At 39.1% G+C, this 22155-nt stretch overlaps 1 protein-coding gene across 3 annotated transcripts in view; it reads left to right on the forward strand.

Moving 5' to 3' along the window:
* Positions 1–22155, forward strand: part of LOC110533528 (rho GTPase-activating protein 32) — a 227102-nt gene that overhangs the window by 176069 nt on the left and 28878 nt on the right. For all 3 annotated transcript variants that reach the window (XM_036989928.1, XM_021617826.2, XM_021617827.2), the window contains 4 exons: positions 2045–2137; positions 3638–3760; positions 4285–4362; positions 10806–10887. In XM_036989928.1, the coding sequence (XP_036845823.1) occupies positions 2045–2137; positions 3638–3760; positions 4285–4362; positions 10806–10887 (376 nt within the window). The remainder of the gene's footprint in view (positions 1–2044; positions 2138–3637; positions 3761–4284; positions 4363–10805; positions 10888–22155) is intronic.

Here is a 22155-nt window from a genome sequence, read left to right on the forward strand (position 1 = left end):
CACACAATGTATATAGACTCTTTTTTTTCTTTTTTTTCTACTGTGTTATTGACTTGTTAATTGTTTACTCCATTGTTAATTGTTTACTTAATTGTAACTTAATTGTAACTCTGTGTTGTCTGTTCACACTGCTATGTTATCTTGGCCAGGTCGCAGTTGTAAATGAGAACTTGTTCTAAACTAACCTGACCTAAATTTAACCTGGTTAAATAAAGGTGAAATAAATAAAAATAAATGACCGATTTGCATGTTGTCACTCAGAACGTCACTGACATTCTTAAAGAGGCCGTGTACAATTTTCAATGCAATGCATCTCAATAGGAAACAGTGCTTTTTACACCATGTAGAAACCTAATATTGCTTTGTAATTTCAATGACAGCTATTTGTATCAACATTTTAGCTTTTATAATAAATACATGCATTTACAGGGTTACATATTAGTTGACAGAGCACAACATTTGCTTCAAAAGTAGTAGGTTGTAATTCATGTAGGTTTTATCTCAATCAATTTAAAAAATCTTATTTTCTGGTGCTCCTACATTTTATGTGGTGCTCCTAACTTTTTTTTCATTTTTTTATTCATTCAGAGCCTTAATTATGATTCCTGTAATTAAAGTCTCTGCCCTGCCCCGTGACTGTTTCGCTGTGGCCTGCTTCTATGATGAGCGAGACTCACTCCCTCTCCCCCTGCATTCCAGGAGAAAATAAAGTATTCTGATTGTAGGCTATAACATTTCAAAATCCAATTGCGGGAAAAACACAGCTGTTGTCACTGTTGAAGAGAGGAGTTTCTAAGCTTTCTGTAGACATAAATGTTCTCTCTATAGCAACTATTTTACAACCATGATATTTGTTATGGCTTTTAAATACAGAGCGTGTGAAATGCACATCAGCCATTGCGAGAGCACAGGCTACAACTGCAACGTTTTTTTGAGACATTACATTTACTGTTAGATTAATACTTGGCTACCAGCAATGCTGTGGTAACCATGCTGGTTAAGTGTGCCTTGAATTTAAAAAAAAATCTCTTAGTGTCACCAGCAAAGCACCATCACACCTTCTCCTCCATGCTTCATGGTGGGAACCACACATGCAGAGATCATCCGTTCATCTACTCTGCACGGCGGTTGGAACCAAAAATAAAAAATTTGGACTCATCAGACCAAAGGACAGATTTCCACCTGTCTGTCCATTGCTTGTGTTTCTTGGCCCAAGCAAGTATCTTCTTCTTATTGGTGTCCTATAGTAGTGGTTTATTTGAACATGAAGGCCTGATTTACGCATTCTCCTCGAAACAGTTGATGTTGACATGTCTGTTACTATAATTTATTTGGGCTGCAATTTCTGAGGCTGGTAACTCTAATGAACTTATCCTCTGCAGCAGAGGTAACTCTGGGTCTTTCTTTCCTGTGGTGGTCCTCATGAGAGCCCGTTTCATCATAGCGCTTGATGGTTTTTGCGACTGTACTGTTTTAAAGTAATGTTGGACTGTCATTTCTCTTTGCTTATTTGAGCTGTTCTTGCCATAATATGGACTTGGTCTTTTACCAAATAGGGCTATCTTCTGTATACCAACCCTAACTTGGCACAACACAACTGATTGGCTCAAACACATTAAGAAGGAAAGAAATTCCACAAATGAACTTTTAACAAGGCACACCTGTTAATTGAAATGCATTCCAGGTGACTTCCTCATGAATCTGGTTGAGAGAATGCCAAGATTGTGCAAAGCTGTCATAAAGGCAAAGGGTGGCTACTTTGAAGAATATAAAATATATTTTCTTGTGTTTAACACTTTTGGTTACTACATGGTTCCACATGTGTTATTCCATAGTTTTGATGCCTTCACTATTATTCTGCAATGTAGAAAACAGCCCAAATAAAGAATAACTCAAATGAGTTATTGAATGAGTAGGTGTGTCCAAACTTTTGATTGGTACTGTACACTACCTTTTTAGTAGCTGTAGGTCATTCAACACTGTGTGGAACTAGTATTTTATATAAGTGTTTTACCCATTGTCTGTTCCTGGTTTCCTCTCACAGGCAGTTTCCCAGATGCTGATGGCTTACCTCTCCCGCTTCTCAGCGATCGCTGACAACAAGATCAACTGTGGGCCCGCCCTCACGTGGATGGAGGTGAGCTTCTGTCTGGGTTTATGTCTGTGTGTCTCATGCTGTCTGTCTGTCTGTCTTGTCTGTGTCTGTTTGTCTATCAATCTCCCACACACACTAGACCAGAGCTCTCCAAACCTGTTCCTGGAGAGCTACTGTCCTCTAGGTTTACACTTCAACCCTAAATTATTAATTAGCAACTGATTCTAATAATTAGCTTGTTGATAAGCTGAATCAGGTCAGTTAAAACTGGGTTTGGAGTGTGAACCTACAGGAGGGTAGCTCTCCAGGAACACGGTTGGAGAGCCATGCTCTACGCAAATACACCACACATAACACATACTGTAGTTTCCCATTTTCTTGCATGCACACATGCCTACTGCTCCTCTCTTTCCGTATTCACTCACACGTAATTAAGTGATAATGCCCGAGAAGCCGGTGTTTGGGTTAATTGGCATGAGTGTTAGGCCTGAGACGGGGTACCAACGTATTCAAATAATGATTTATATATTTTCATTAAAAACGTTATTTTGTTGGATTTATTCATACTATTTCATCCTTCCACAAGATACAGGTCCGACACAAATCTAGGGTTGCTATCCAAGCCGTCTACCCAAGTTCTGTATCTATGGACACTCCCCAGTCATTTGTTCTAAATGTTCTATTTCCATACTGGCTGGCAACATTCTTCTCCCTTGCTTACTAGCTAGCCAATTATGGCTAACTTACAGTTACGTCAAACATTTTAGTCAGAATAACAACAAAGTAGCTGCAATTTTGCATTTGTTATTTTAAAGCTGTTTTCTAGTGACATTTATTTGGATACATCCTTAACAATGAGCTAATGATGCGCTATTTCAGGACAATGTTGTTCAGAGGCGCTAGCCAATGACACAGCTAACACAATTACTTCAAACTGAAGCTGGAAAGACTGCAAACTACAGTAGCTGCACTTCGTTTCATTTGACCTGTTTTCTATTGACATTTCTTTGTATATATATATATATCCATAAAAATTATGCTGATTCTTCATGATCTTTGACTGGCTGAGAAAATCTCTCTCCGTCTGTTTTATCCTGACTCCTGACATCTACACGTTCACTACTATGAGACAGCTGGAGATCGAATTTCAATACTGAAACAATGTTGCAAATGTCAGAGACAGAAAGCAAGGTTTATACAAATCTCCGCATTTGAAAACCAATTGCTAGTCTAAAAGAAATGGGATATATTGTCTAGATTCCTTTTACAGTGGAGATCAAGTTTATAACTTGCCTGGCTGGGCTGATGAGACAGTGGATTGCGCAGTGAGATGGAACAGAGTAAATAGGCATTTAAACGTCATAGCTTTAGCTGGTGGTAACGTGTGGAATAGACACTGGCTGGAATGCAGTTTTAACCAGTCAGCGTCCAGGATTAGCCCCACCCGTTGTATAATAGAACAGTTACTCACCAACCCAGTGTAATGTCTGCAGTGACAGACAGTAAATATGACACTAACTTGATTGTGTGTGTGTGTTCCAGGTTGATAACAAGGGCAACCACTTACTGGTCCACGAGGAGTCCTCCATCAATGTACCCGCCATTGCCGCCGCCCATGTCATCAAACGCTACATCGCGCAGGCCGCCGACGAGCTCTCCTTCGAGGTGACTGCCAAGTACAGGGAGAGCTGAACCGCATTTAAACACGTGCACATACAAATGCGTGTACACACACTCACATGGACATATGTACAGATACAAATGGGAATGTCATGGATAAATGGCTGTGCTTGGATGCAGTGATAAATAATCATACGTATTTTATGAGCACGTTGTTCTTTGCTGTATGACAGGTAATCTGCATCATATTTACTATTCTACAGATGCCCCAATACATTGTTGTTCCTAGGGAGTTGTTTCTCCATTACTCTTTTCACACACTACTTTTCACACATCTGATTGAACATGCAATTCTTCTGTACAAATACTCTCTGATGCAGTTAGTGGTTCCCAAACGTTTCTTAGCAAATAATACCCACCACCTATATATGTAGGATGATGTTTCCCCTCAGATGTATTCACAGCATGACTAGTGAGTCCCTTCTTTAGCAATGACTGATCCAGCTATCCCTCTCTTCTCCTCTCTTCCCCTTTCTCTCTCCCTCCAATCTCTCTCCCTCCCCTGACAGGTTGGGGACATTGTGTCAGTGATTGACATGCCCCCCAAAGAGGACACCACATGGTGGAGGGGCAAGCACGGCTTTCAGGTTTGTGACCCAGAAGCACATACACACACAGACAAACAATTACTGTGTTGCAGTTTAGAACCTGGGGTGTTTATAAGTTGTGCACAGATGGCTTGGCATCCACTCATCTTCTGTCTACTGATCTACTGTAGACTCCACAAGGCCAGGATATTTATTGTGCTTTGGTGTCTATCAATTTCTCTTTTCAGTCACATTTGGTTTGGCCTTTTAGCTAATTCCACTATATTTATCCATATACAAAAGACCAAATCAGCTCATTGTTCATTTGGGTTAAACATTTCTCTATGGACTATCTCATCAGTTAAAGACAGACATACTCATTGTATCATACAAAATGGGCACACAGAGTGGTTGTTCTCGATCGTGATGTGATTATATTAGCCTAGCTACGTTTTCCAGTATTCCATTTAAAGTGATCAATAGTCTTTCTTTGAGCACAATAAAGCCTGATATTGTGTTGTCTGTTGATGCTGTGCCCTTAGCATTGACCCCTAGCAGTGTTCCGGTCATAGCTGACCCATAACATTGCCGCTCGCTGCCCCGGGGGAAAAATACTGATACAGGCCAGCTGGGAGGGCAGCCATGTTGGATGGGCCTTCACAACATGTTGTTATTAAACGCTGCAGAAGGACAATTAGGAACTTGGGAAGCTGTTAGGCTAAAGACTCTTGGAGGCGGTTGTTGCCTGTTGCTTTGTTGTACTGTAGGGGTGCATATGCTGAGTTTTAAAGAGAGGGAACATTATTTGTGTGTGATTTTGGAATATCAAGTAGATGAAGGTTCCTTGGTTTTGTCAAAGGTATTATCTGTCTATTTTTTCATTATTATGAATCATGGCACTCATTCCTACCAAGAATCATGGTCTGGTGCATACCATGATGTTTGGTCTTCAACAATGATGTCATAACTAGGTTATTACACACAATGTTGGTCCTTGAAACCAATCTGGATTTTGGGGAAATGCATGTCAATGCTCCACTAGATGGTGGAGCATTGATTGGATTGTGTATCTGCTCGCACAAAGCAAATGTCAATGTCCTCCCTGCTATCTCCACCGGAGGGCAGTCAGTCACCCTACAGGCAGTCTGAGTCAGTCTGTGGCTTAAGGTCAGGTAGGCAGCTCACGTCTTTCTGTATGACACAACACATCAGCCTGCCTGCAGAGCCTCAAGGAGAGAGAGAGGGGGGGGAGATATATATATGTATGTATGTATATATATATATATATATATATATATATATATATATATATATATATATATATATATATATATATATATATATATATATATAGAGAGAGAGAGGGGGAGGGAACGAGTAAGAAAGCTGGAGGGTCCAAAGAGAAAGAGGGAGAGAGAAAATCCAACCATGGAAAGGGTGAGCTTCTTTCGTTGAGTGCTCAGCATGCGTCACATCTTTATATAGCATAGTACTGTTTGTAAGTTGCAAGACAGCTGGACCTTGGATCCCTATGATAGTCACATTCAACCCTCTTATCAGTCACATTTACTACAAGATGGAAGCCATTTATTTTGCAAAGCGTGAAGGTTACATACTCCTAAGCAAATAGACGCTTCTTTAAAAGTGTCTATTAGTGTAGTCTGGTCTTTGATTTGTTAGGTATCGCACACGTTAAGATTTGTAAATCAGAGATGGGACTAGATGATTAGTCAATAATGACAGAGAAGGGTTTTTGTTAAATTGCTCTGCTGGGAATGGCTTTGGTTTGGCAGTTTCCCACGTCTTCATTAAAGCACGCAAAAATATTTATATCATGTCTTCCTCCAAACTCATTAAGTGAAGCCTAGAGATTTATATTATTCTATTATACAGCCTAGAGATTTATATTATTCTATTATACAGCCTAGAGATTTATATTATTCTATTATACAGCCTAGAGATTTATATTATTCTATTATACAGCCTAGAGATTTATATTATTATATTATACAGCCTAGAGATTTATATTATTATATTATACAGCCTAGATATTTATATTATTCTATTATACAGCCTAGAGATTTATATTATTCTATTATACAGCCTAGAGATTTATATTATTCTATTATACAGCATAGAGATTTATATTATTCTATTATACAGCCTAGAGATTTATATTATTCTATTATACAGCCTAGAGATTTATATTATTCTATTATACAGCCTAGAGATTTATATTATTCTATTATACAGCATAGAGATTTATATTATTATATTATACAGCCTAGAGATTTATATTATTATATTATACAGCCTAGAGATTTATATTATTCTATTATACAGCCTAGAGATTTATATTATTCTATTATACAGCCTAGAGATTTATATTATTCTATTATACAGCATAGAGATTTATATTATTATATTATACAGCCTAGAGATTTATATTATTCTATTATACAGCCTAGAGATTTATATTATTCTATTATACAGCCTAGAGATTTATATTATTATATTATACAGCCTAGAGATTTATATTATTCTATTATACAGCCTAGATATTTATATTATTCTATTATACAGCATAGAGATTTATATTATTATATTATACAGCCTAGAGATTTATATTATTATATTATACAGCCTAGAGATTTATATTATTCTATTATACAGCCTAGAGATTTATATTATTATATTATACAGCCTAGAGATTTATATTATTATATTATACAGCCTAGAGATTTATATTATTCTATTATACAGCCTAGATATTTATATTATTCTATTATACAGCATAGAGATTTATATTATTATATTATACAGCCTAGAGATTTATATTATTCTATTATACAGCCTAGAGATTTATATTATTCTATTATACAGCCTAGAGATTAATATTATTCTATTATACAGCCTAGAGATTTATATTATTCTATTATACAGCCTAGAGATTTATATTATTCTATTATACAGCCTAGAGATTAATATTATTCTATTATACAGCCTAGAGATTTATATTATTATATTATACAGCCTAGAGATTTATATTATTCTATTATACAGCCTAGAGATTTATATTATTCTATTATACAGCCTAGAGATTTATATTATTCTATTATACAGCCTAGAGATTAATATTATTCTATTATACAGCCTAGAGATTTATATTATTCTATTATACAGCCTAGAGATTTATATTATTATATTATACAGCCTAGAGATTTATATTATTCTATTATACAGCCTAGAGATTTATGTTATTCTATTATACAGCCTAGAGATTTATATTATTATATTATACAGCCTAGAGATTTATATTATTCTATTATACAGCCTAGAGATTTATATTATTCTATTATACAGCCTAGAGATTTATATTATTATATTATACAGCCTAGAGATTTATATTATTCTATTATACAGCCTAGAGATTTATATTATTCTATTATACAGCCTAGAGATTTATATTATTCTATTATACAGCCTAGAGATTTATATTATTCTATTATACAGCCTAGATATTTATATTATTCTATTATACAGCCTAGAGATTTATATTATTCTATTATACAGCCTAGAGATTTATATTATTCTATTATACAGCCTAGAGATTTATATTATTCTATTATACAGCCTAGAGATTTATATTATTCTATTATACAGCATAGAGATTTATATTATTATATTATACAGCCTAGAGATTTATATTATTATATTATACAGCCTAGAGATTTATATTATTCTATTATACAGCCTAGAGATTTATATTATTATATTATACAGCCTAGAGATTTATATTATTATATTATACAGCCTAGAGATTTATATTATTATATTATACAGCCTAGAGATTTATATTATTCTATTATACAGCCTAGAGATTTATATTATTCTATTATACAGCCTAGAGATTTATGTTATTCTATTATACAGCCCAGAGATTTATATTATTCTATTATACAGCCTAGAGATTTATATTATTCTATTATACAGCATAGAGATTTATGTTATTCTATTATACAGCCCAGAGATTTATATTATTCTATTATACAGCCTAGAGATTTATATTATTCTATTATACAGCCTAGAGATTTATATTATTATATTATACAGCCTAGAGATTTATATTATTATATTATACAGCCTAGAGATTTATATTATTCTATTATACAGCCTAGAGATTTATATTATTCTATTATACAGCCTAGAGATTTATATTATTCTATTATACAGCCTAGAGATTTATATTATTATATTATACAGCCTAGATATTTATATTATTCTATTATACAGCCTAGAGATGTATATTATTCTATTATACAGCCTAGAGATTTATATTATTATATTATACAGCCTAGAGATTTATATTATTCTATTATACAGCCTAGAGATTTCTTAACACTCACAAAGACTTGAGGAAGACAGTGTAGCCTGGAGCAGGGATGGGCGTTAGAAATAATTTTACTATTCTAATAATATCATGCATTTTTCCAGATATTCGAAATACATGGTTTATTTTTATTTTTTCATTTTTGTAATTTTTTTACATATGTTTTTAACCTGAGCATACCGGGAGGGGGCGGTATGTGTGAGCTCTGCTGCTGCAGGGGAGGGGAAGGTATGTGTGAGATGGAAACGGACGAGATAGAGTAGCTAGCTCGTCAGACTTGATACACTAGCTAACTTGTAGCAGCCACAGTGTTATTTATCATCCCATTTGACTGTGCCCTTCTTGACTGGAATAATTTGGAGTAGACTAGAAAAGTAAGCTAGCTACCCTGTCTAATTGAGTCTACATTTTGCTGCGATTTTGGTTGCTTGTTGTAGCCCACTCCTTCTCATTTCGCTAATGTTTAATTTCGTAATTTTAATTCCATCTTGCGTTGTATTAGTGATCCGTCATTTCACTTGCTACACATGGAGTCTGACTGTGGTGCCGCTTTCTTTGGCCGACAAAACAAGCTACGTGTATATGAAGCCTATTTCATGGGGCGCACATCATATAAACTACATTCAAAAGTGTGTTGTTTTATTACATTGTAGCGTCCCGCACAGACATTATGTGTTAGGCTATTAGTGAGTTGTGTTGTATTTACCAGTGTTCGCGGAGTCCGACATGGCAATCAACCTGCTATCTGCCAATCACGGGAATGCCTGGAATGTTCTGATGCCGGGCATTCTGGTGGTTGGCGGAGTGGCGTGGAGGGGGGTTGAGCAGGGGGATGAAGCATTGGAAGTTAAGACCAGGTTTAGCCATTGTTCTCTCTCTTACCTCTGGCCTTCACAAGAGAAGGTCACGGTTGGTTTGTGGGGTATCCTTTATTTATTTGGCGTGGGCTACGGCCAAACAGTAGCCTGTATAAAGTTGGGTTAGTAAACCGTCAATTCGTAACCTCAAGCCTCAGTCTGGGCAATTGTTCCTTTATGATCTAGTCAGGTCATTACAACATTAAGAATTGTATCTAACTGTCACATGGATATTTACATGTAATTTAGAAAAAATATTTTCTTTGCTAAAATAGGCATCTTTAAAAAACAAAAAATGTGTACTCACAAAAGTTATAAAATACTTTGTTTGCATATTCAAATAAACCTGTCCATCCCTAGCCTGGAGGCATCTATGTCTATTTGCACTGGGAGGATCAGTTGTTTTAAATCAGAAATTATTTGTTTTACTCATGTTCATTTGAAAAATAATATAAAGAAATATATGTTTTATTGTCGCACACAGGATGGGTGCAGTGAAATGTGTTGTTTTAAAGGGTCAGCCATAGTAGTATGGCACCCCTTGAGCAAATTAGGGTTTAAGTGCCTTTCTTTTTTTCACCTTGTTGGCTCGCGTAATCGAGCCAGCAACCTTTCGGTTATTGGCCCAATGCCCTAACCGCTAGGCTACCTGACGCACTAACATCTGTGTCCGACAAGGATATTTTGCTTTCCGGTTGACTGTAGAGATTTTAAACTATCACAGTCTGCTCTTGACTTCTGTCCAGTGTCCAATTATAGACTAGAAGGAAATGATCTTCTGATATAAAATATTTGGGATACACACACAGCATGTAAACACAGTCTCACACACACATTGCCCCACACACACTCACCCTCCGGCCTTTACCTCCGCTTCAGCTGGCACAGACCATTCCTAAAAGCCATAGCTTGGGCAGCTAATTAGGCACATGATCTTGACTGAACACCGCAACGAGCACAGCACATTTCCAAGTGGCATCCTGGGTCTCACACCAACCTTTTAGTATGTGTTTATACCAACTGCCTATGGACTCCCTAATCCAGAGAAAGGTCTCCAACAAAGGCCAGATGCACAGTAGAGACATATTGATATAAGTGGCTGAAGCCTGTTTATCAGTCTTTAGTGGTACTGCTCTCACTCACTCATTCATTCATTCATTTTCACACACACTCATCCTCTCTGCTCACTCTTGTGCTCTCTCTCTCTCTCTGTGTGTGTGTGTGTGTAAAAAGTGTTTTTTGTCCTCTCTCCCCAGGTTGGCTTCTTTCCCAGTGAGTGTGTGGAGCTGATAAACGACAAGGTGCCGCAGTCCGTCACCAACTCGGTGCCAAAACCAGGTACTGTATTTCCTCTCGGTGCCAAAACCAGGTACAGTGAGGCGTCCGTGACTCTCCTAGCGTTCGCTCCCACTGGGTGCTATGTTGTTTTTGGTGGATAAAGTATATAATAGTTCTTATCAAAAATGTGTTGTTGTGATTTTGACATCATTAACTATAAACTACTAACTAGATATATCTGATATTTATGACAGCAGGAAGCAGTTGGTTATGGAAAATGCATATCAACGTTAGAGTATGATAATGTCTGGTGAGATTGGGGGGGATTCCCAACTGTGATCTCGTCTGTAAGTGTATGGTGTGATGATGATGTGGATGGGATGTGTGGTGTGTCATGGTGACTGAGCTGCAGCAGGTGCTAGTGCCACTCTGTGGAGGAGTAAGGGTGATGCTCTACATAAGTGTCGGTCTGTCTCAGGCGGCTAGGCCAGCTGAGGCTAAAGCACAGAGCAATGTGAGGGAACACCTATCATGTCATTGCAGAGACCACTGAATGAGTGAAGTCACAACCAACCCAAACATTTCTCATGTTAACTGGCCTTTTTAAATGCATTTCAGGGCTGACTCCACAATACAATAGGGTGAATCCAAAAGGAACGTTTAGTGACGGTATAGACCTAGGGATTGATTGAAGAGACTTGCGTATTCAACACAACACTAGACTGCAAAATAAAAACATAAGACCTAGATCATAATATTGATCTCTTTAGTTGAATGTGATGATCTTATATTGGTATGAAGTGTCCAGTGAGAATTCCCACTACTCAACGTTTCACAACTTGAAAAATGAAATCCATAGTTATCGTGCTCTTGAATAACCACCTAAACTTGCGTCTCATGTCTCTATTTGCACAATGTCAATGTTAATCCAATGCAAACACTGATCTATAGGTAGCCAGTGCAAACAGATAAGCCACCTAGCGCACTCATATGAGTGTCCAAAAACAAATACGGCCATTCAACACGTGAGTGTACCATAAAGCCCTATCACAATCAGAAAGTACAGCCACGACATTCTGATAGGCGTAATAGAAACTCTATCATGCATGGACTTTGACCCCCTCTTACATGGGTAATACTTTTAGATGGATTGTGAAAAGTGCAGCTTATGTCATGTTTCGGAATGACCAGGCTGCCAAGCCCTTTCCATGGCATCCCATCCTATTCATATCTTATATCCTGAGATGACATCCCATTCCCTATAATGCTCTACTTTTGGCCAGAGCTCATGAGCTCTGACCAAAAGTAGAGCATTATGTAGGGAATGAGGTACCATTTTGGACTCAGCCCCATGTACTCTCTCGATCAGCCACAGACACCTTAAGCCTATCTAAATCAGTCTTGAAAAATTCCCTTCCAATTCAAGGGGTGAATCACCCAATGACTCAGTGTCAGAACCAACCCTTTGGAATTGAGGTGGGAGGCCTGGTAGGAGCAGAACCATGCAAGGCCTGCTGGGAACAATATCAAGGCAAAGGATACAGGGAAGTGGTGACAAAAAAAACAACACACCCCATAGGATCCCCATAGGATCCGTAATGAGGAATAGCATCATCACCATAACTATGTCGTCTCAGATGTTGTTAGGGGTTATGGCCCAATGTTATCTGGTGCACAAAATTTAAAGCCAATGTTTCTAAGCATATTAGATTGTGTGTTATGCAAATAAAATAATGCATCATGCTGTATCTGTCATACTGTCCTGAATGCACACAAAGAAAGTCAACTCTGTGGAAATGGCTCCTATTTGCTTGCCCACTCATTTTAGATCTCCATTCATTGGGTTTCCATATTGGTCACACACCTGAAATTTGCATGTCGTTTTTTGCACGGCTTCACTCTGCTCCATGCATGTTTAAGCTTGTTGTTTATTTCACTGTCATCCCCTTTGCCCCCCACCCTACTTCAGCATTCCCCTGCTCTGGTCTACAGCCTGCCTCCTGGAGTCTCTTTCCACCCTGTGCGTGCTGGTATACACCCCCTCTCCCTATCCCTCTCACAAACACAGGCCCCGTTCAAGTGCATCCTTCTTTCTTTCCTTGAAGTAGTCAATGATTAGAAATTACTGGACAGGTGAAAGCCATGTGATGGAGCCCTTGGGTTCACCTATCTAATCATGCTTAATCACAGATTAGAGGAGGGAGGAAGAAAGGATGCACTTAAGGGCCACACACTTTTCTTACCCACACTGCTTTTCCTCCTTCCACACCTGGTTGTCAAATTCAATAGTCATTGCAACACTTAATGATACTTTGTACTGGCTGACACCAATTTTTACAGTGAAAATTATTTTATTTGCTGACAAAGTTTTGTAGTATTCACTGCCCAATGATGTACTATGAAAGGTTTATTCATTTCCTGTATATTAATTGAACTTTAACCAATGCACACATAATGTGTAATGTCCTTTTGTGCCTCCTCCACCAAGTGTCAGATGCCAAGCTATCTGACTGAGTGACAGTCTCGAAACAGAAAAAAAAGCTGCTGTTCCTGCCATGTTCCTCCTCTAACAGGACGATCTCTCCCTCTCCGTTCCTACCCACCTCTCCTGCCTATCCATCAGTTCGTGTGAATGGCATACAGATTTGGAGATGGAGAGTGTAAAGCAGGACAGTGCATGGGTGACCGACCCGTTAAACTTCTACAGCCTGAGCTCAGGTTGACACGTGTGTCCATCCCTACGTGTGCCTTAACCACCACAGAGCTAACCCACTACTAATGCACACGACACACCGCTGAGGCACTCTGTCTTTCTCTGTCTGTTCACCAAGTCTCTAAAATACCACTACACTAGGACCAGAGTCCACAGTTCATTCTTAGTTCATTCTTAGTTCTTGGTGCACTCTATGATGTAACACAAGTGCTTTGGTCAAGTTTAGAAAAATACTTGTCTTTGATGCGTGGAAACTCACTTGAACAGCTAAATCCACTTACTCTCTAACCTGAGCAACGTTGTCGGAGTGTAACGTACCCTCCTTTATCAGATTCACTTGCACTAGACTTAATTAGTTGATTACTAGACTATTTCCAATGAATGTGTTGCTGTGTTATTTACCTTTTATTATTTAGGTTTATCAGGGTTCCTTTTGAGGAGTTGATCCTGCTGCTTTTTTTCTTCAGACCTCTTCAGTGTTCCCCCTATCTGGTTACCAGCCAGCTGTAGTTGTCTACTCTGTTTGATTTAACTTGAAAGACTTTCGGGTGTGGCTGTGGCTGGGGTCTAGACTGGCTTGATTTATTCAAGTCCTCCCTTTAAGACGGGTGCTATAAAAGGATCCTTTGGAGCGTTAAGCTTTGTCCTGCAACATTAAGGAGCCAAGTCTTCTCCATGGTCACTGAAATGGCTACATTCTTAACAGGAACCCTGACATGTTCAAACATACACTCACCAGCTCCCCTGCATAGAAAATGGTTCCTGTCCATTTAGCTGGCGAACTGGGTTGAGATTTCTACCTCTGAAATTTCAGAGAGTGAGCAGATTGAAGGAGATCCTTTGCAGTTGGATACACCACTGTATTGAGTTGCATTTGAAAAAAAAGTTACTTTGGAAAGCTCCGAATAGTTTTTAGCCTTTTTAACTCAAGTTTAAAAGGACATCTGCAAACTGTCTGACTTGGATGAAGGGTTACACTGAAGTCTGAGAGACGCACGTCATCCACACACTTAAACCTGAGAGACACACGTCATCCACACACTTAAACACTGAAGTCTGAGAGACGCACGTCATCCACACACTTAAACACTGAAGTCTGAGAGACACACGTCATCCACACACTTATACACTGAAGTCTGAGAGACACACGTCATCCACACACTTAAACACTGAAGTCTGAGAGACGCACGTCATCCACACACTTAAACACTGAAGTCTGAGAGACTACACGTCATCCACACATTTAAACACTGAAGTCCGAGAAACGCACGTCATCCACACACTTAAACACTGAAGTCTGAGAGACGCACGTCATCCACACACTTAAACACTGAAGTCTGAGAGACACACGTCATCCACACACTTAAACACTGAAGTCTAAGCAACAGTGTGATCAGCTCTGCTGTTTTCTCCAACCTGACTGCCCTAGTATGGCAGGTGTTTGTCCAGATGTTCTGACCCCACTACTCTTTGAATCTGCTACTTCCTCCCTGGGCTGGAGCTGGCTTCCTGTCTGGGGACCAGTCGAGTGACTTGGGCAGCTGTGAGGAGTGCAAGCGAGCCAAGACAAGAGCTGGATGTGTCTATGAGAGAAGCAAAGTGAGAGATAGAATGGAGAATGTGTGAAGGAGACAGTAATATTTGTCATGCTTTTCCCAATGGGGCTTTGGTCAATTTCCCAACACATATGCTCTGGGCCGTGAAAGTATGTGAGGCACAAAGACCTTGTGTAGTTTGGGCCTGTGGGGAATGATTGTGGGAGATTGTCTCAGAAACTTCAGCCCTCATTCTCTTGGATGCAGAATGAGGGTGCTCACGCACCTACTATGTTTTTGGTGTACACACAACTTGTGCATAGTACACCAATGTGAAAACAAAGGGAATGTTTTTTAGGCTACTTTGAGGGTGTTAACCTGTTATGGCAAGGCGATTCCCCCCCATTCAGCTGAAAAGGTGGCGCAGGGAATTAAAAAATATTCTTAAGAAATATTTAACTTTCACACATTAACAAGTCCAATACAGCAAATGAAAGATAAACATCTTGTTCATCTACCCATCATGTCCAATTTTTAAAATGTTTTACAGCGAAAACACAACATATATGTTAGACCACCACCAAATCCCCAAAAAAACACAGCCATTTTTCCCAGCCAAAGATAGTCACAAAAGCAGGATTAGAGATAAAATGAATCACTAACCTTTTGAAAATCTTCATCAGATGACACTCATATGACATGTTACACAATACATTTATGTTTTGTTCGATAATATGCATATTTATATCCACAAATCTCGGTTTACATTGACGCTATGTTCAGAAATGCCTCCAAAATATCCGGAGGAATTATAGAAAGCTACGCCAGATAACAGAAATACTCATCATAAACTTTGACTAAAGATACATGTTCTACATATAATTAAAGATACACTGGTTCTTAATGCAACCGCTGTGTCAGATTTTTTAAAAACGTTACAAAAAAAGCCTACCATGCAATAATCTGAGACAGCGCTCAGACGTAAATATATTTCTCCGCCATGTTGGAGTCAACAGAAATACAAAATAACATCATAAATATTACCTTACCTTTCATGATCTTTCATCAGAATGCAGTGCAAGGAGTCCTAGTTCCACGATAAATCGTTGTTTTGTTCCATAATGTCCAATACTAGTGTCCAATTAGCTGCATTTGCTAGCACTTTCAGCTCACGTGCCCAAAAGCTGACGCTGGTCCAGGAGAACTTGGACGAAACTTCAAAAATATATATTCCAGGTCAAATAAACTGGTCAAACTAAGTAGAGAATCAATCTTCAGGATGTTATTTTCATATATATCCAATTTTTTATTTTTTTTTTTTTACCTTTATTTAACCAGGCAAGTCAGTTAAGAACAAATTCTTATTTTCAATGACGGCCTGGGAACAGTGGGTTAAGGTACAAGGTGCCTGTTCAGGGGCAGAACGACAGATTTGTACCTTGTCAGCTCGGGGGTTTGAACTCACAACCTTCCGGTTACTAGTCCAACGCTCTAACCACTAGGCTACCCTGCCGTTCCAACCGGAGCATACGTTTTCATCTGCAGCCAAATGGAACGATGGTGACACCCACAGACAAATGCGCCACAGGAAAATGGCATTCTGTCGGGACAGTGACTATTTCCCCTCCCATTCGGTCAAAGTTCACACCAGAAGCTCCATTCCACGTTCTACTGAATGATGACATCTAGTGGAAGGCGTAGAAAGTGCTGCCAGATCCATATCTTATTTGGAACTGGATAGGTGATGACTTGAAATTAGACGTATTCAGAATTTCACTTCCTGTTTGAAAGATTGCCTGCCCTATGAGTTCTGTTATACTCAGACATAATTTTATCCAATAGTAATAATAATATGCATATATTAGCAATCTAGGACAGAGTAGGATGCAGTTCACTATGGGCACGCAATTCATCCAAAGTGAAAATACTGCCCCCTATCCCCATTAACCTAAAATTACACAAGGACTAGGTTCCAGTTTAACAACATTTACTAAACCGTATTTCCACAGTACATGGTTGCCATTGCACTCAGGCCAGGTCCATCAGCGGTGAGACTACCGCGCAGGCGTACTAATAACAGAGTGATAGTACCGTAATAACAGAAACATAGGGATACTTTAAACATGAACTTAACTCTTAGAACCACCCAACCCGGATCCGGTATATTTGTCATCAGCAACGCTGAATAGCATAGTCAAATAATATTACTAGAAAATATTCATATTCATGAAATCACAAGTGAAATATAGCGAAACAGAGCTTAGCCATTTGTTAATCACCCTGTCGTCTCAGATTTTGAAATTATGCTTTACAGCGAAAGCAATACAAGCGTTTGTGTACGTTTATCGATAGCATAACAAAACAATAAGTACACCTAGCATCAGGTAACTTGGTCACGAAAATCAGAAAAGCAATCAAATTCATCCTTTACCTTTGATGATCTTCGGATGTTTTCACTCATGAGACTCCCAGTTAGACAACAAATGTTCCTTTTGTTCCATAAAGATATTTTTATATCCAAATACCTCCGTTAGTTTGGTGCGTTACGCCCAGGAATCCACCGGAAAGAGCAGCCACGACAACGCAGACAAAAATTCACAGAAACACAGAAACATGTCAAACGTTTTTTATAATCAATCCTCAAGGTGTTTTTCAAATATCTATTCGATAATATATCAACCGGGACAGTTGGCTTTTCACTAGGCCCAGGAGTAACAATGGCCGCCTCTCTCTTTTGTGCAAAAATCACTCTGAGAGCCCCCACCTATCCACTTACGCAATGTGGTCGTTCATGCTCATTCTTCAAAATAAAAGCCTGAAACTATGTCTAAAGGCTGTTGACACCTTAGGGCAGCCATAGAAGAAGGAATCTGGTTGATATCCCTTTCAATGGGCAATAGGGATGCATAGGAACACAGGGTTTCAAAATAAATCCAATCAGGAAGTGACTCTTTTCTCAGGCTTTCGCCTGCAATATCAGTTCTGTTATACTCACAGACAATATTTTTACAGTTTTAGAAACTTTAGAGTGTTTTCTATCCTAAGCTGTCAATTATATGCATATTCTAGCATCTGGTCCTGAGAAATAGGCCGTTTACTTTGGGAATGTCATTTTTCCAAACAATTTTGGAATTTTACAATTTATTTTACAATTTTCACAATTTTATTTCACTTAGTCCTGCATGTTAGAGCTCGGAGCCTAAGATTGTCACTGTACCCGGCAATCACACCTGCAACCCTGCACATGTGAACTCTGAATCTGAGCTACGTCTGTGCTAAGTGAAATGGGTTTGTTGTGGTGCCTCTTTGAAACAGAATTTTGGTCGTATGCTCCATCGATTTGTACAGCGTTTCCATGCGAGATGTTGACCGGCCAGTCCACTCAAGTATGGGTAGCTGCAGCACAATATGATGACTGGAGTATAGGCAAGTGGCTATGTCGAAGGAGAGTGGGTGTATAGAAAGCAACTCACCTAATTGGGAAGATTTGTGGTGTTGTATCGACATGCCTGCCAACCTGCTTCCTACCTGCTTCCTTAATGGGCAGCTGTATCAGGACATGTCGCCGGCAGTAGGTACCGTGTCAACTTTTTTCCTTCCCATGGATTCATAGCAGCCTATACAAGAAATAATGGAAATTAATAACCATCTAGATGTCACTTTTATACATGGATACAGTCTACTACTCAATGGGGAGGGCATGAACGGCAACTACACTGGCACTACTGTCTGGCAGGTCCGGCATCTGCATGGGAAGTAGCTACTAGTAGCGAGGTCAGTACAGGTGCATCAAAGCTTGGACCAGGAGACTGAAAAATAGCTTCTATCTCAAGGCTATCAGACTGTTACACAGCCATCACTAAAACAGAGAGGGTGCTGCCTACATACAGACTTGAAATCATTGGCCACTCTATCAAATGGATCACTAGTCACTTTAGTAATGCCACTTTAATACTAATGTTTACATATCTTGCATCAAATCAAATCAAATTTTATTTGTCACATACACATGGTTAGCAGATGTTAATGCGAGTGTAGCGAAATGCTTGTGCTTCTAGTTCCGACAACGCAGTAATAACCAACGAGTAATCTAGCTAACAATTCCAAAACTACTACCTTATACACACAAGTGTAAAGGGATAAAGAATATGTACATAAAGATATATGAATGAGTGATGGTACAGAGCGGCATAGGCAAGATGCAGTAGATGGTATCGAGTACAGTATATACATATGAGATGAGTGTGGAAACAAAGTGGCATAGTTTAAAGTGGCTAGTGATACATGTATTACATAAAGATGCAGTAGATGATATAGAGTACAGTATATACGTATACATATGAGATAAATAATGTAGGGTACGTAAACATGATATTAAGTAGCAATGTTTAAAGTGGCTAGTGATATATTTTACATCAATTCCCATCAATTCCCATTATTAAAGTGGCTGGAGTTGAGTCAGTGTGTTGGCAGCAGCCACTCAATGTTAGTGGTGGCTGTTTAACAGTCTGATGGCCTTGAGATAGAAGCTGTTTTTCAGTCTCTCGGTCCCAGCTTTGATGCACCTGTACTGACCTCGCCTTCTGGATGATAGCGGGGTGAACAGGCAGTGGCTCAGATGGTTGTTGTCCTTGATGATCTTTATGGCCTTCCTGTGACATTGGGTGGTGTAGGTGTCCTGGAGGGCAGGTAGTTTGCCCCCGGTGATGCGTTGTGCAGACCTCACTACGCTCTGGAGAGCCTTACGGTTGTGGGCGGAGCAGTTGCCGTACCAGGCGGTGATACAGCCCGACAGGATGCTCTCGATTGTGCATCTGTAGAAGTTTGTGAGTGCTTTTGGTGACAAAATTTCTTCAGCCTCCTGAGGTTGAAGAGGCGCTGCTGCGCCTTCTTCACGATGCTGTCTGTGTGGGTGGACCAATTCAGTTTGTCTGTGATGTGTACGCCGAGGAACTTAAAACTTACTACCCTCTCCACTACTGTCCCATCGATGTGGATAGGGGGGTGTTCCCTCTGCTGTTTCCTGAAGTCCACAATCATCTCCTTAGTTTTGTTGACTGAGTGTGAGGTTATTTTCCTGACACCACACTCCGAGGGCCCTCACCTCCTCCCTGTAGGCCGTCTCGTCGCATTACTCGTCCCATATGTATATACTGTACTTTATACCATCTATTGCATCTTGCCTATGCTGCTCGGTCATTGCTCATCCATATATTTATATGTACATATTCTTATTCCATCCCTTTACTTTTATATATTGCGGAAAGATTGTTGCTTCCATCAATGTAATTGTCTGCATCATTTCAAATCCCCCATATATTTTTGAGGTAAATATCCATATACATACATACGTGTTTACATACACTTTAGCCAAGTACATTTAAACTCAGTTTTTCACAATTCCTGACATTTAATCCTAGTAAAAATTTCTCCTTAGGTCAGTTAGGATCACCACTTTATTTTAAGAATGTGAAATGTCAGAATAATAGTAGAGAGAATTATTTATTTCAGCTTTTATTTCTTTCATCACATTCCCAGTGTGTCAGAAGTTTTCATACACTCAATTAGTATTTGGAAGCATTGCCTTTAAATTGTCTAACTTGGGTCAAACATTTCGGGTAGCCTTCCACAAGCTTCCCACAATAAGTTGGGTGAATTTTGGCCCATTCCTCCTGACAGAGCTGGTGTAACTGAGTCAGGTTTGTAGGCTTCCTTGCTCGCACACGCTTTTTCAGTTCTGCCCACAAATTTTCTATAGGATTGAGGTCAGGGATTTGTGATGGCCACTCCAATACCTTGACTTTGTTGTCGTTAAGCCGTTTCTCCACAACTTTGGAAGTATGCTTGGGGTCATTGTCCATTTGGAAGACCCATTTGCGACCAAGCTTTAACTTCCTGACTGATGTCTTGCGATGTTGCTTCAATATGTCCACATAATTTTCCTACCTCATGATGCCATCTATTTTGTGAAGTGCACCAGACCCTCCTGCAACAAAGCACCCCCACAACATGATGCTGCCAACCGTGCTTCATGTTGAGATGGTGTTCTCTGGCTTACAAGTTTACCCCTTTTTCCTCCAAACATAACCTCCAAAAAGTACAATCTTTGTCTCCATGTGCAGTTGCAAACCGTAGTCTGGCTTTTTTATGGCTGTTTTGGACCAGTGGCTTCTTCCTTGCTGAGCGGCCTTTCAGGTTATGTCGATATAGACTCGTTTTTCTGTGGATATAGATACTTTTGTACCCGTTTCCTCCAGCATCTTCACAAGGTCCTTTGATGTTGTTCTGGGATTAATTTGCACTTTTCACACCAAAGTGCGTTCATCTCTAGGAGACTGTATGATGTCTGCGTGGTCCCATGGAGTTTATACGTGCGTACTATTGTTTGTACAGATGAACGTGGTACCTCTAGGCATTTGGAAATTTCTCCCAAGGATGAACCAGACTTGTGGAGGTCTACAATTTTTCTTCTGAGGTCTTGGCTGATTTCCCCATGTCAAACAAAGAGGCACTGAGTTTGAAGGTAGGCCTTGAAATACATCCACAGGTACACCTCCATTTTACTCAAATGATGTCAATTAGCCTATCAGAAGCTTCTAAAGCCATGACAATTTTCTGGAATTTTCCGAGCTGTTTAAAGGCACAGTCAACTTAGTGTATGTAAACTTCTGACCCATTGGAATTGTGATACAGTGAATTATAAGTGAAATAATCTGTCTGTATACAATTGTTGGTAACATTACTTCATGTCCTAACCGACTTGCCAAAACTGTAGTTTGTTTGCAAGAAATTTGTGGAGTGGTTGAAAAATGAGTTTTAATGATTCCAACCTAAGTGTATGTAAACTTCCGACTTCAACTGTATATACATACATACACATACATGCATGAATATACATACTTTTTTTGGAATATACCTTTATTATTACCCTTCCATCCCTTTACTTGGATGTATATGTATTAGGTAGTTGTTGTGGAATTGTTAAATTACTTGTTGATATTGCTGCATTGTCTGAACTAAACTCAACTGCGTTTATTTTCAGAAAACTTAACTTGTTGAATCTTATGTTCATACAAATAT

Source organism: Oncorhynchus mykiss, chromosome 10 (genome assembly GCF_013265735.2).
Source record: "Oncorhynchus mykiss isolate Arlee chromosome 10, USDA_OmykA_1.1, whole genome shotgun sequence".
NCBI lineage: Eukaryota > Metazoa > Chordata > Actinopteri > Salmoniformes > Salmonidae > Oncorhynchus > Oncorhynchus mykiss.